Here is a 16,189-nt window from a genome sequence, read left to right as displayed (position 1 = left end):
ACGACCATCTTGGGATTACCAGTAAACCCACTGCTCTGGAGGCCTCTTCAGCTTTAGTGTGTCTGCGTACTGACAGTTTAATGAGTAAACTGACGTGGAGAAATAGATGAACAGCTCGGTTGCAATTGAAATGTACCGTGACGGAGAATGATACTGATATTGTTTTCACATCAACAATGTCAGTGTTTACATGTTAATGTATTGTCTCACTATACACGGGACACGGGTGGCCCACTCGTCTTAGGCGCCGCGTTTCGCTATGCAGAGTTGCGTCCCTTGAGCGCGCCAGAAACCTATGACTGTGGGTTCGAATCCCGGTTCTAGGTTTGTCAGCGCCATACTCGTGCTCGTGGGTTTCACCGAAGTGGTAAACGTCAAGAACTGCCTCACGTTGGGCTTCCACATTAAGCTGACGCGCCGTGATATAACTGGAATACTGTTAAAAGCGGTGTTGAACCCAACTCACTCACTCACTATACACCATTTCTGAATCTCAACTCACGAAACTGTTTTTTCCATGGTATATCTGTACATGTTTTTCGATAAGCGAATCTAGGTTAATATGGACAATAACGATGGTTTCATATAATGCAGTCAAACTCTTTTAAGGAGATTTTTTTAAGTGTTTTATGCAATCTACTTTTTAAAAATTTAAACATATTTTATTGTCATAAAAAGGATTCGGCAAAGTTATCACGACATCCTCTTCCATTTACATGTAAGCTTATTTACAATTAATACATTAAATGACAGAAAGAAAAGAAGAGAAATAGAGAAACGCATGTATATTAACATTGCTTACTCAAAATATTTTGTTTTCTTTATATATGTACATCAAAAAATGTTTTCGTTCAATTGATTAGGGAAAGCTGCACTGCCAACTAACAACAAGTCAATATTAACATCACAAGCATCTTAGTTAACAATAGTGAGTGCATCAATTTGTTTCTAGCTATTTAAATAAAATGGACATTCAATGAATTTCCACATGTGCTGTTCCGTCTTCATTTTGGATCCTAGTTTTAACATTTTCTAAATAAATACTTTTTTAATTCACTATCGACATGTCTTAATTTTGTATTTACTACGGTAATGTTTCTGAGACCATATACGAAATATGGTGGAACTGCATGTAGCTTTATCTGGATTTATATCGAAAGTAGATGTCAATACTCCTTTGTTGACTTAGTAATGCATTCCCCAGTTTGATACAGGATGAGGGGCTGTCGGGTTGACTAGTGGTTAATGCGTTCGCTCGTCACGTCGAAGACCCGGGTTCGATTACCGACATGGGTACAATGTGTGAAGCCCATTTCTTGTGTCCCCCGCCGTGATATTGATGGAATATTGCTAAAAGCGGCATAAAACCAAACTCACTCACTCACTTATTGATACAGGATGGTATAATCAAGGATTCTGTAATCTTTGTACGTAACAAAGGCAGTGGTATATTATGAGCAGTTATAAGGTTGTATGTTATCTATGTCCTCACAGGGAGGATGTCCCGACAGATGGCAATCTATCTGCTTGTAACATGTGACCAGTTTGAGATAATGAACACTTTCCATGACAGGGAGGATGTCCCGACAGATGGCAATCTATCTGCTTGTAACACGTGGCCAGTTTGAGATAATGAACACTTTCCTTGACAGGGAGGATGTCCCGACAGATGGCAATCTATCTGCTTGTAACATGTGGCCAGTTTGAGATAATGAACACTTTCCTTGACAAGGAGGATGTCCCGACAAATGGCAATCTATCTGCTTGTAACATGTGGCCAGTTTGAGATAATGAACACTTTCCTTGACAGGGAGGATGTCCGGACAGATGGCAATCTATCTGCTTGTAACATGTGGCCAGTTTGATATAATGAACACTTTCCTTGACAGGGAGGATGTCCGGACAGATGGCAATCTATCTGCTTGTAACATGTGGCCAGTTTGATATAATGAACACTTTCCTTGACAGGGAGGATGTCCCGACAGATGGCAATCTATCTGCTTGTAACATGTGGCCAGTTTGAGATAATGAACACCCTCGACAGGGAGGATGTCCGGACAGATGGCAATCTATCTGCTTGTAACATGTGACCAGTTTGAGATAATGAACACTTTCCTTGACAGGGAGGATGTCCCGACAGATGGCAATCTATCTGCTTGTAACATGTGGCCAGTTTGATATAATGAACACTTTCCTTGACAGGGAGGATGTCCCGACAGATGGCAATCTATCTGCTTGTAACATGTGGCCAGTTTGAGATAATGAACACCCTCGACAAGGAGGATGTCCCGACAGATGGCAATCTGTCTGCTTGTAGCATGTGACCAGTTTGAGATAATGAACACTTTCCTTGACAGGGAGGATGTTCGGACAGATGGCAATCTATCTGCTTGTAACATGTGACCAGTTTGAGATAATGAACACTTTCCTTGACAGGGAGGATGTTCGGACAGATGGCAATCTACCGCTAGCTGCCTTTTACGCCCAATAGAACCTGTTTTCGGCTAATCTAAACTTCTTATGTTCCAGCGTTGACGTTTTGGCATGACAGATTAACTATAGTAATATGAGAGAATCGGATTGTCCTTAACTTCTTTTGAGTAGTATATGTTCAGATCTTACAATGCCTTTTTGAAACACATCACTTAAAAAGTGAAAAAATGAATATATATAGATATATATATCTGTGTGTGTGTGTGTGTGTGTGTGTGTGTGAGTGTGTGTGTGTGTGTATACACAACCTGTTTCACGCATGTGATTTTCAAGAGTACAGTTATTTATACTGTTACGCTGTTTTGACGTGTTATTTATATATATATATATATATATATATATATATATATATATATATATATATATATATATATATATATATATATATATATATATATATTCATTTTTTCACTTTTTAACTATATGTTAGTGATGTGTTTCGAAATAGTATTGTAAGATCTGAATATATACTACTCAAAATAGTACATATTCTGAATATGGACTAAAATAAAAATGAATAAGATAAAAAAATTGCATACAGTTCTGTTTTATATTTTTCACTTTGGTGTAGAATACGTCTTCTTCATTTGAATCTAAAGCCCGTTTCAAATTACGTTTTATAGTAGTTTGTAGGCGATATTTACTTTCGAATGTTTCAAAATCTCCAAACGAAATCCGCCGATTACTTTTTGTTTGCCTGGAGGTCTTGTGAAGTGTACATGACAATCAATAAGTTATCAGGATATTTCGACTGGCCGCAGGTTTCACTGACCTCACAGCTCTGTGCAGCGAAGGTGCGCGTGCAGTGATGTGGGGAGTTGAAGGTAAATACTTACAGGTATACTGTGACGTCAGACGCAGCCGGGGCATATAAGGTGAGGGGGACAGGTAAATTCACCCCAGCGTTCTTAAATCATGACTTCGGCTGGCCTTCTCACCTGTGTTCTATTGGCCTGCAGCCTCAGAGGTAGGTAACGCACATTCAGTACGTGTAGGCGATTTTCAGAGTGAAATGCTGACGACTTAGTAACAATGAAATAGAATGGGTTATGACATTCGTCAGGGTTTTACTCCGACTTACAAAAGTGGGGGTCCAGGGGACCCCAATAAGTAATTTTAAGGAAACTTGCAGGCAATATGAGGGTCCTGTAACGTAATGAAATGGTGAAGTGTACTGTACGTTTAGACCCGTGAAGATCCGGGGTAGAATAGGTCTTCAGCAACCCATGCTTGCCGTTAAAGGCGACAATGCTTGTCGTAAAAGGCGACTAACGGGATCGGATGGTCAGGCTCGCTGACTTGGTTGATGCATGTCATCAATTCCAATTGCGTGGATCGATGTTCATGATGTCAATCACTGGATTGTCTGGTCCAGACTCGATTATTTACAGACCGCCGTCATATAGCTGGAATATTGCTGAGTGCGGCGTTAAACAACCAACCAACCAACTACTGTACGTTTAGATGATTACTTTTAGAGTCTGGAAAGAATCAATGATCATGTGGACAGTGGTCATGACTGATGGGTAAATTAACAGACCTCCATAACTATCCTTGATGCGCTGTAGGTACGGAAGCTGTACACTTTTTTCTGTGTCCATTCTCTACATTTGTGCGTACTGGATCGTCGCGTAAAACCCTGCGTCAATGCAGATTTTGATGTTAACGTCTCAAGATTCTACCCGTTCAATATTTGACATATTTATTCTTGCAAGCAGTGCCTATCCAATAGCCAGCACCTCGGTGTCAATCGATTGGCCGAAGTATGTCCATTTTATTTTGCACGGGTGACATATAAATAAGGTCAACCCAGAACGTTTTAACAGGAAGCACGTGTCCACACTATCCCCAGGTTGTTGGTAACATGGAGCATGTGTCCACACTATCCCCAGGTTGTTGTTAACAGGCAACATGTGTCCACACTATCCCCAGGTTGCTGGTAACAGGGAGCATGTGTCCACACTATCCCCAGGTTGTTGTTAACAGGCAACATGTGTCCACACTATCCCCAGGTTGTTGGTAACATGGAGCATGTGTCCACACTATCCCCGGGTTGTTGTTAACAGGCAACATGTGTCCACACTATCCCCAGGTTGTTGTTAAAAGGGAGCATGTGTCCACACTATCCCCAGGTTGTTGTTAACAGGCAACATGTGTCCACACTATCCCCGGGTTGTTGTTAACAGGCAACATGTGTCCACACTATCCCCAGGTTGTTGTTAAAAGGGAGCATGTGTCCACACTATCCCCAGGTTGCTGTTAACAGGGAGCATGTTATCCCCAGGTTGTTGTTAAAAGGGAGCATGTGTCCACACTATCCCCAGGTTGTTGTTAACAGGGAGCATGTGTCCACACTATCCCCAGGTTGTTGTTAAAAGGGAGCATGTGTCCACACTATCCCCAGGTTGTTGTTAACAGGGAGCATGTGTCCACACTATCCCCAGGCTGTTGTTAACAGGGAGCATGTGTCCACACTATCCCCAGGCTGTTGTTAACAGGCAGCATGTGTCCACACTATCCCCAGGTTGTTGTTAACAGGGAACATGTGTCCACACTATCCCCAGGTTCTTGTTAACAGGGAGCATGTGTCCACACTATCCCCAGGTTGCTGTTAACAGGGTGCATGTTATCCCCAGGTTGTTGTTAAAAGGGAGCATGTGTCCACACTATCCCCAGGTTGTTGTTAACAGGCAGCATGTGCCCTTCCACACTATCCCCAGGCTGATGTTAACAGGGAGCATATGTCCCTCCACAGTATCCCCAGGCTGTTGTTAACAGGGAACATGTGTCCACACTATCTCCAGGTTCTTGTTAACAGGGAGCATGTGTCCACACTATCCCCAGGTTGCTGTTAACAGGGAGCATGTTATCCCCAGGTTGTTGTTAAAAGGGAGCATGTGTCCACACTATCCCCAGGTTGTTGTTAACAGGCAGCATGTGCCCTTCCACACTATCCCCAGGCTGATGTTAACAGGGAGCATATGTCCCTCCACAGTATCCCCAGGCTGTTGTTAACAGGGAGCATGTGTCCACACTATCTCCAGGTTGTTGTTAACAGGGAGCACGTGTCCACACTATCCCCAGCTTGTTGGCGCCCAGAGCTATGCAGTCTCCATGGTCCTATAAGCGTAGATGGACCAGATGCCCTGTGGTATAAGGCACCGCAATTCACTGTGCAGAATTGTGTCCCCTATCCGTGCCTAGGATCCACTGGTACAACTAAGTTTTTCGATTCGATGACGACATTTGTTCTGGGGACTACTTGACGTGGATCAGCCATCAACTTCAGAGGTATAAAGGTAATATTACGACGTCGCTACGCATCACGTGCTTGTGGGACTTCCACGACTGTCTTTAAAGCTAACTTAGGAGATCGAATGGTGACCATGCATTCCTTCTCAGATTGTTGCCATTTGAGCCAACTTGGTGGCTAATACTCTCATACCTCATACTGTCGAACCTGGCGGGGAGGTATCGTAGCCTATTGGTTGAAGCATTCACTCGTCACCCCGAAGGCCCGAGTTCGACTCCCCATTAGAGTCCAACATGTGAAACCCATTTCTATTGCCCCCAGCTCTAACATTTTTGGCATACTACTAAAAACGGTGAGTTACTCACTCACTGACCTGCTCAAACCTGGCCGAAGCCCAGCTACTTCGAGGCCATCGTCATAAAGCTAGACTACTGCTCTCTTACTAAAATTGTTCGTGGGAAGTGTTAATCATATTATGCAATCTCATCCGAGGATGTTGAATACTTGGCGTGGGTCTCCGATCTGAATTAAGGAAGCGCTGACAACCTTAAACAAAATACGGCGATAATATCCGCGGTGATACGTCAATTCATCTGTTGTCAATTTTCGTTGGCACCCTCCTACTTGCGGGCATCTCTCTCTCCCCACGCCCAGCTGAATCCTGGGTAAATGTCATGAGTCGACACTATCGTTATGCGTGACCCTTTCTTGTCCATGCGATATTCACAATGTCACCCAACACGCGTATGTTAACTCTTTCTTTGCCGACCATGTGACTCAACCAGTATTTTGAAAATCTTCACCTCAAACAGTTTCGTTATTTATTCATAAAAAGCAACCTTTGGATCATACGAAAGCAAACCTCTGACACTTGTTTGGTAAATTCTTAGGCAATTACAAGGAACACATCAGTGTGCAAATATCAGAGGGTGATGTGACGTCTCCTGCACTGGGGTTTTGCTCTCGTAAATATCACATCAACGTCAGAGAGGGCGGTCGGGTAGCCTAGTGGTTAAAGCGTTCGCTCGTCACGCCCAAGACCCGGGTTCGATTCCCGACATGGGTACAGTGTGTGAAGCCCATTTCTGGTGTCCCCCGCCGTGATATTGCTGGAATATTGATGACTCACTCACTAACTCAACCTTAGAGAACAATCAGTTTCAATTATTTGCCGAAACACATTCCATTGTCGTAAAAGAGAAAAAGTGATAGCCGCCTCCGTGGTTTATTTGTTTATTTGTTTGTTTGTTGTTTAACGCTGCACTCAGCAATATTCCAGCTATATGACGGGGGTCTGTAAATAATCGAGTCTGGACCAGACAATCCAGTGATTAATATCATGAGCATCGATCCACGCAATTGGGATCGATGCCATGCATCAACCAAGTCAGCGAGCCTGACCACCCGATCCCGTTAGCCGCCTTTTACGACAAGCATTGTCGCCTTTTACGGCAAGCATGGGTAGCTGAAGACCTATTCTACCCCGGATCTTCACGGGTTCGTGCTGCGTTGTCTAGTGGTAGAGAGTCCGCCCGAAGACCAGAAGGTTCGGGGTTCGATCCCCTGCCGCGTCATACCAAAAGACGTTAAAAGATGGTACTTGTTGTTACCCTGTCTGGCGCTCGGCATAAAGGGGCTAAAACAAGGACTGGTCGGCTCGGAGTCATTATACTGTGTCTGAGTGGGGTATTCATGTTAAACTGCGGCATGGTATCTCAGTGAGCTAGCACTATAAATTGGCATCAGTCCGTACTAGTACAAGCAGCCACGCAAACACGTGCATGCACGTCTCTATATAAGTGCAATAATCTTGGACGCGACGTTAAACCCATTTTCACCTCACCTGAAAAAGAGGTGAAAACACAATGACTGGGTCTTTGAAAGTCAGTGATGACACCAGGTGTTCAAGTAAAGGGCAAGCATGTCCTGCCCTACAGGACAGATAGATACATGATACAGTACTAAATCATACATTTTCGCAGATTTACTTTGCTCTGTGCCTTTAAGATTTACCGTTTATCACAGCGGTAGCTCATGCTCCCGGGTCGGTGAGTCACTTGTCTGATTCAAAATTGTCAATGTCAGTGGAGCTCTGAATTTTTCTAGTGGGCAGTCGGACAGGTACGTATAAATTTCATCTGTACCGATAGAAATGTTATCAGCCTCGAGACAGCGGACAGGCAGGAATTTCAGAAACCCCTCACACAAGTCACAGGCACATCAACAAAATATGCTTCCGTTTTATTTTGTAATTAACTGGTTTTCGGATCCGCACACTAAAAAATTCGTGATGTGAAAAAACAACAACTCCATTATCAAGCCATCTTACTAACGCCTCGCTGATATTCACGCTTATAAATTAAACAAATCACAAACGTTTTCCTGCCTGACTGAGATAAGTGGAACTTGTTCAGTAACCCGTTATTTGATGGCTTCGTCGGCTTTCTAAACAGCCTGTGAAATTGCTTCCACGCCAAAGCTATTAAATTAACATTCCGGCCCGATTTCCCAAACATTTCCAAAGGAAACAGAATTTGAAATTTTATTTTCTTCTCATCCAAACGACCCTTTAGCCTCACAAAATAACAGATATAACAGATTCATTTTATTTATATTTCGACAACCGACAAAGATTTAGAGAAAGACATCCCTAAATTAACTTATACAAAAAAGCCTAATAGTGTAACATATTTCATATAATATGTCATGATATGTGAGATATGAGATTTAAGAGCAAAATAGAAAGGTGATAGGGTTGTCACACTGTTGTGACATTGTTGATCGCACGTTGTTCCTCTACGGCGTGTAATGTTGCTCATGCTATCAACCTATTGTCTCATCCCGATATAGATGGAATATTGACGATTTTGCCAAAAAAAACATTCACTCATTCACTCAGATACAACTCCATTCTCACACCTGTCTTACCTTCCCACACCTGAACATCAAGGCTGAGTCACACGTGTGTGTAAAGTCCACGTGTGTGTAAAGTCCACGTGTGACCACATGAAAGTCTGTGCGTTTTTTGGTGTTGTTTGTGATAATTACACAGTGGAAAGGTTACATAATTTCCAAATAATCGCAAAAGTTTAACAACTTAACATTTTCAATTGTTGCATTTAAGGTGTTCATATTTTTTACTGATCATAGCACACACGCCTTTTACTCTCCTGCCGCCAACACTGCCGCCAACACCGCCTCAACACAGCCTCCACCACCGCCAGTTACAACATCCCCTCCATCCTGCCCCAACCACCGTCAGTTACAACATCCCCTCCATCCTGCCACAACCAGCGTCAGTTACAACATCCCCTCCATCCTGCCCCCAACCACCGTCAGTTACAACATCCCCTCCATCCTGCCCCAACCACCGGCAGTTACAACACAACCTCCATCCTGCCCCAACCAACCCGTCAGGTACAACATACACAGCATCATCAGGTATATCACCCTCTGCACTATGGTTACCTAACCCTACATTTCCAATCCAGCTGTACACCTCAGAACCAGTATGAAAAATATGATGCGCGCGAATATTTATCACCGCTTGTTTAAAGCGGCATGGATTTATTCTCAGATATTTTAGAAATACATCCGGATGATTTTATTACATATTGGTACCCGGATATCATCCACACTGACCTTTATATAAAGAAACGGCGCTGGTTTATTTTCTTTAGCGTTGTGACATCTTAATGTTTAAGATTAAGACATCACATCACCGTATAATGTCTTTCAGCTGTCCCAGCCCAGAATATCCGATGTTTCGACTGCAATAGCGGCAATGGAGGGTGGAACAGCAACTGTCCTGAGAACGGCGACCTCTACTTCGACAGAGTGACCAGCGTCGAGTGCCAGGAGCTGTGCTTTGTCCGCACACACATCTGGCACCCCGGCAGTGAGTACAAATCCTTTGTAACGACTACATTGCGTGAACAAGAGGGAGGTTTGACCCGTGAGTATAGCAGATATTGATCGAGGACCACGGCTCGGTCAGTGATCTTAGGGAACCTTTGACCCACTGATCTAGTGGCATGGTTTACCAGCAGACCAAGGGGCACGGTTGACCCACTGATCTAGTGGACCCGGTTGACCCACTGAACTTGTGGCACGGTTGACCCACTGAACTTGTGGCACGGTTGACCCAATGATCTAGGGACACGGTTGACCCACTGATCTAGTGGAGCCGGTTGACCCACTGAACTTGTGGCACGGTTGACCCACTGAACTTGTGGCACGGTTGACCCACTGATCTAGAGGACCCGGTTGATCCGCTGAACTAGTGGCACGGTTGATCCGCTGAACTAGTAGCACGGTTGACCCACTGAACTAGTGGTACGGTTGACCCACGGAACTAGTGGCACGGTTTACCCACTGACCATGGGGAAACGGTTGACCCACTGATCTAGGGACACGGTTGACCCACTGAACTAGTGGCACTGTTGACCCACTGATCTTGGAACACTGTTGACCCACTGATCTAGGAACACTGTTGACCCACTGATCTAGGGACACGGCTGACCCACTGATCTAAGAACACGGTTGACCCACTGATCTAGGGGCACGGTTGACCCACAGATATAGAGGTCACGGTTGACCTGCTGATCTAGGGACACGGCTGACCCACTGATATAGGGAACACGGTTGACCCAATGATCTAGGGTCTCGGTTGACCCACTGATCTAGGGTCTCGGTTGACCATCTGATCTAGGGGACACGGTTGACCCACTGATCTAGGGGACACGGTTGACACACTGATCTAGAAACACGGTTGACCCAATGATCTAGGGTCTCGTTTGACCCACTGATCTAGGGACTCGGTTGACCCAATGATCTAGGGTCTCGTTTGACCCACTGATCTAGGGACATAGTTGACCCTCTGATCTAGGGGCACGTTTCATCCACTGATCTAGGGACATGGTTGACACACTGATTTAGGGGTACGGTTGACCCACTGATCTAGGGACATAGTTGACCCACTGATCTAGGGGCACGTTTCATCCACTGATCTAGGGACATGGTTGACACACTGATTTAGGGTCTCGGTTGACCCACTGATCTAGGGACACGGTTGACCCACTGATCTAGGGTCTCGGTTGACCCACCGATCTACGGACACGGTTGACCCACTGATCTAGGGACATGGTTGACCCACTGATCTAGGGGCACGTTTCATCCACTGATCTAGGGGTACGTTTTATCCACTGATCTAGGGACATTGTTGACCTGCTGATCTAGTTGCATGGTTGATCCACTGACCCACTGATTTAGGGGCACGGTTGACCTGCTGATCTAGTGGCACGGTTGACCCACTGATCTGATGACATGGTTGACCCACTGATCTAGGGACATGGTTGACCCACTTGTCAAGTGACATGGTTTACCCACTGATCTGGTGACATGGTTGACCCACTGATCTCGTGACATGGTTGCTCCGCTTATAGCGCAGCACGGTTGACCTGCTGATCTAGGGATACGGTCGACCCACTGAACTTGGGGACATGGTCGACACACTGATCTAGGGACACGGTTGACCTGCTGATCTAGGGACACGGTTGACCTGCTGATAGGGACACGGTTGACCTGCTGATAGGGATACGGTTGACCCACTGAACTTGGGGACATGGTTGACACACTGAACTTAGGGACATGGTTGACACACTGACCTAGGGGCACGGCTGACTAACTGATCTGGCGACACGGTTGTTCAGTAACGACCTGTAGCACCACTAACCAAATAATAATGTTATTTAAAATACTATGGAAACGCCCAAAATGTGAAACAGACGATGTAAGATGGTACAAAATGTCCTGTGTCCCGTTCCACAAACCCATCTTAGCCCTACGACTGTCGTAAATCTATGTTACATTTTAGTTACGGTAGCTTTACTAGGGTCGCTTTGTGGAACGGGCCAAGCTGTACTCCATAACACAATGTATTATAAAACTGGAAATTCGTCTTTAACTTAACTTTCATGCAAAGCATCAATTTGTTCACAGCCATTTTCCGTGGATGTTCAAGTGGATTCTGGTTGCCACGTCCCCTGCCGACCAACGGCTGCATGACCGACTCAAGGGGAGATAGTTGGTGCTTCTGCGACTCCGAAGAATGCAATACAATGGCGATGTAGTAGCTGGAGACAATGCAGAGTTATTATTCAATAATTACAATTTTTTTTTTCGTGATGTAAATAATTTGTATTTGTCACATACTCTTGTATGCAACTATTTTCTAACTGATGTTCCAAAGACAAATAAACATATTCTATAAGAAAACTGTTATAGTAATGATTGGTGACGTCACCGAAACTGATCACATGCTTTATTTCAAGGACAATAACCTGAGAAACAGTTATCAACTTCAAGATAAGAAACAGCAACGTCACAAAGGATGTTTATCATTTTATGTCCCGGATGCGATAAAGCAATCCGAAAAAAAACTATCATGATCCGATAAATACGCAAATGACGTCACCTTGCAGGAATTGTAAACAGGAGGTTTACGTAGAGGCTATGTGTGTGTGTGTGTGTGTGCGTGTGTGTGTGTGTGTGTGTGTGTGTGTGTGTGTGTGTGTGTGTGTGTGTGTGTGTGTGTGTGTGTGTGTGTGTGTGTGTGTGTGTGTGTGTGTTCCCGTCAAGAGACATGCAGGATCATTATGCACGATATCATGATTAGGGTTGTTCACTCTCGCACTGTACTTCATACGCGGTTTCTGCTGGAGAAGTGAAATCACATCTGAAACCCATAGAATTCTGAGAAACAGATTATTACGTTCGTCTATTTCCGTTTGGTTAATACAGTAAAAATGTGTATTAAAGGTGCCTTTTGATTGCATACTTCATTTGTCAATTTATTAATATTGGGGAGGGGAAACGGTAAAATAAAGGGTAGGGGGTGTCAGGAAACAATGACAACGAAGGGAGGAGGAGGGGGTCGCCCAAATTAGCCACAACTCAACTCAAATATATTTGAACATTATTTAGGGACTGGTAATTAATTATAGGGGTGGGGTGGGGTTGGGGTTGGGGTGGGGGGTGGGGAGGGGCATGAACAAATGTTATATAAAATGGTAGGGGTGGGGTGAGGTCGTCGCAATACGATACAGTCCCGAGATCAATCTCACACCGCCCCTCCCCCACCCCCTTACACATCCCCTCCCCTCCCCCTAACAAATGACCAGTCCCTAATATAAAACAGGTCTGAGACAGAAACGCGGGTTGATTTGAATAATAACGCTTCCCTTTTTGTGTTATGCATGCCTCCTAGTATATTTGTATGCCAGTGTGGAGAGGGAAAATCTGTAGGCAGATGTACACGTCTCAGTCAATCACGAAACAGAACGTGTTTAAACTATTTCGTTAAATACCAACAGAGGTGACGTCATCGAACTGTTTTTGTAATCGCAGTCGGAGAGACGAGCTCGAGGGGCCGTTATAGACATAACGCATGTGCACTAGTTAATCAGTACCACGTGACCACCAGCAAAAGAAACAATGTTGGACGTTCTCTGTCAACGCCCATATCTTCAAAGGAAGTAATTACTACACACGAAGCACACAAACAACTCAGTGAAATATGATACACACAAACATATAAGTATCGTATCGTTCTCCCCGCTGCTCATCGTAAAGTGGTGTGTACGTTATTTGACACAGGCGGCATGGTGCATATATATCTTCTCCGGCGGGAAACACATCTGTAGCTTCTCGTGGAGCAGTGGGGCATACTGTGTGTGAGGTTCCGAGGGTATGTGTGAGTTGTTCAGTGAGTATGTGTGAGTGGTTCAGAGAGTATGTGTGAGTGGTTCAGAGAGTATGGGTGAGTTGTTCAGTGAGTATGTGTGAGTGGTTCAGAGAGTATGTGTGAGTGGTTCAGAGAGTATGAGTGAGTGGTTCGGAGAGTATGTGTGAGTGGTTCAGAGAGTATGAGTGAGTGGTTCAGAGAGTATGTGTTAGTGGTTCAGCGAGTATGTGTTAGTGGTTTAGAGTGTATGGGTGAGTGGTTCAGACAGTGTGTGTGAGTGATTCAGAGAGTATGTGTGAGTGGTTCAGAGAGTATGTGTGAGTGGTTCAGAGAGTATGTGTGAGTGGTTCAGAGCGTATGCGTGAGTGGTTCAGAGAGTATGTGTGAGTGAGGTGAGGTGAAGTGGGGGTTAACGTCGCGTCCAAGACTATTCCACTTATATAGCGACGTGCATGCCCGTGTTTGTGGCTGCTTGTACTAGTCCGGACTGATGCCGATTTATAGTGCCAGCCCAATGAGATACCATGCCGCAGTTTAATATGAATACCCCACTCAGACACAGTATACTGACTCCGAGCTGACCAGTCCTTGTTTTAACCCCTGAATGCCGAGCGCTAGACAGGGTAACAACATGTACCATCTTTTAACGTCTTTTAGTATGGTCTTCTGCTCTCCGGGCGGAAGCTCTACCACTAGACCACTGAGGCGGTAGTATGAGTGAGTGGTTGAGAGAGTATGTGTGAGTGGTTGAGAGAGTATGTGTGAGTGGTTGAGAGAGTATGTGTGAGTGGTAGAGAGAGTATGTGAGAGTTGTTAAGAGAGTATGAGTGGTTGAGAGAGTATGTGTGAGTGGTTGAGAGAGTATGTGAGAGTGGTAGAGAGAGTATGTGAGAGTTGTTAAGAGAGTATGAGTGGTTGAGAGAGTATGTGTGAGTGGTTGAGAGAGTATGTGTGAGTGGTTGAGAGAGTATGAGTGGTTGAGAGAGTATGTGTGAGTGGTAGACAGAGTATGTGTGAGTGGTAGAGAGAGTATGTGTGAGTGGTTGAGAGAGTATGAGTGAGTGGTAGAGAGAGTATGTGTGAGTGGTAGACAGAGTATGTGTGAGTGGTAGAGAGAGTATGTGTGAGTGGTAGACAGAGTATGTGTGAGTGGTAGAGAGAGTATGAGTGAGTGGTTGAGAGAGTATGTGTGAGTGGTAGACAGAGTATGTGTGAGTGGTAGAGAGAGTATGTGTGAGTGGTTGAGAGAGTATGAGTGAGTGGTTGAGAGAGTATGTGTGAGTGGTAGACAGAGTATGTGTGAGTGGTAGACAGAGTATGTGTGAGTGGTTGAGAGAGTATGAGTGAGTGGTTGAGAGAGTATGTGTGAGTGGTAGACAGAGTATGTGTGAGTGGTAGAGAGAGTATGTGTGAGTGGTAGACAGAGTATGTGTGAGTGGTAGAGAGAGTATGTGTGAGTGGTAGAGAGAGTATGTGTGAGTGGTTGAGAGAGTATGTGTGAGTGGTTGAGAGAGTATGTGAGAGTGGTAGAGAGAGTATGTGAGAGTTGTTAAGAGAGTATGTGTGAGTGGTTGAGAGAGTATGTGAGGGTGGTAGAGAGAGTATGTGTGAGTGGTAGACAGAGTATGTGTGAGTGGTAGAGAGAGTATGTGTGAGTGGTTGAGAGAGTATGTGAGAGTGGTAGAGAGAGTATGTGAGAGTGGTTGAGAGAGTATGCGAGAGTGGTAGACAGAGTATGTGTGAGTGGTTGAGAGAGTATGTGAGAGTGGTTGAGAGAGTATGTGTGAGTGGTAGACAGAGTATGTGTGAGTGGTAGAGAGAGTATGTGAGAGTGGTAGACAGAGTATGTGTGAGTGGTTGAGAGAGTATGTGTGAGTGGTTGAGAGAGTATGTGAGGGTGGTTGAGAGAGTATGTGAGAGTGGTTAAGAGAGTATGTGAGAGTGGTTGAGAGAGTATGTGTGAGTGGTTGAGAGAGTATGTGAGGGTGGTAGAGAGAGTATGTGAGAGTGGTTGAGAGAGTATGTGAGAGTGGTAGAGAGAGTATGTGAGAGTGGTAGAGAGAGTATGTGTGAGTGGTAGAGAGAGTATGTGTGAGTGGTTGAGAGAGTATGTGTGAGTGGTTGAGAGAGTATGTGAGAGTGGTAGAGAGAGTATGTGAAAGTGGTAGAGAGAGTATGTGAGGGTGGTTGAGAGAGTATGTGAGAGTGGTAGACAGAGTATGTGAGAGTGGTTGAGAGAGTATGTGAGAGTGGTTGAGAGAGTATGTGTGAGTGGTTGAGAGAGTATGTGAGGGTGGTTGAGAGAGTATGTGAGGGTGGTTGAGAGAGTATGTGAGAGTGGTTGAGAGAGTATGTGTGAGTGGTTGAGAGAGTATGTGAGGGTGGTTGAGAGAGTATGTGAGGGTGGTTGAGAGAGTATGTGAGAGTGGTTGAGAGAGTATGTGAGAGTGGTTGAGAGAGTATGTGAGGGTGGTTGAGAGAGTATGTGAGAGTGGTTGAGAGAGTATGTGTGAGTGGTTGAGAGAGTATGTGAGGGTGGTTGAGAGAGTATGTGAGGGTGGTTGAGAGAGTATGTGAGAGTGGTTGAGAGAGTATGCGAAAGTGGATGAGAGAGTATGTGAGGGTGGTTGAGAGAGTATGTGAGGGTGGTAGAGAGAGTATGTGAAAGTGGTTGAGAGAGTATGTGAGGGTGGTTGAGA

The 16,189-nt window shown here is 44.7% G+C and overlaps 1 protein-coding gene across 1 annotated transcript; it reads left to right on the top strand.

The window, feature by feature from the left end:
• Positions 1 to 3,372: 3,372 nt before the first annotated feature.
• On the top strand, positions 3,373 to 11,964 carry LOC139459123 (uncharacterized). The gene is made up of 3 exons (XM_071240572.1): positions 3,373 to 3,460; positions 9,486 to 9,644; positions 11,747 to 11,964. Exons 1-3 carry the CDS (start codon positions 3,409 to 3,411, stop codon positions 11,875 to 11,877), a joined length of 342 nt encoding a protein of 113 aa, XP_071096673.1. The 5' UTR covers positions 3,373 to 3,408; the 3' UTR covers positions 11,878 to 11,964.
• Positions 11,965 to 16,189: the final 4,225 nt, after the last annotated feature.

The sequence above is a fragment of the Haliotis cracherodii genome, unplaced genomic scaffold (genome assembly GCF_022045235.1).
Source record: "Haliotis cracherodii isolate W230 unplaced genomic scaffold, xgHalCrac1.p SCAF_13, whole genome shotgun sequence".
In the NCBI taxonomy this organism is placed as follows: Eukaryota; Metazoa; Mollusca; class Gastropoda; order Lepetellida; family Haliotidae; genus Haliotis; species Haliotis cracherodii.
The sequence above is the reverse complement of the archived record's forward strand: the minus strand, read 5'-3'. Positions and strand labels throughout refer to the sequence as shown.

Bases quoted from the DNA above. Each gene is read 5' to 3' on its own strand.
- LOC139459123 (XM_071240572.1), top strand. From the start codon at position 3,409: ATGACTTCGGCTGGCCTTCTCACCTGTGTTCTATTGGCCTGCAGCCTC. The intron at 3,461-9,485 runs GTAGGTAACGCA...AATGTCTTTCAG, and splicing joins ATTGGCCTGCAGCCTCAGAG to CTGTCCCAGCCCAGAATATC. The intron at 9,645-11,746 runs GTGAGTACAAAT...ATTTGTTCACAG, and splicing joins ACACATCTGGCACCCCGGCA to CCATTTTCCGTGGATGTTCA.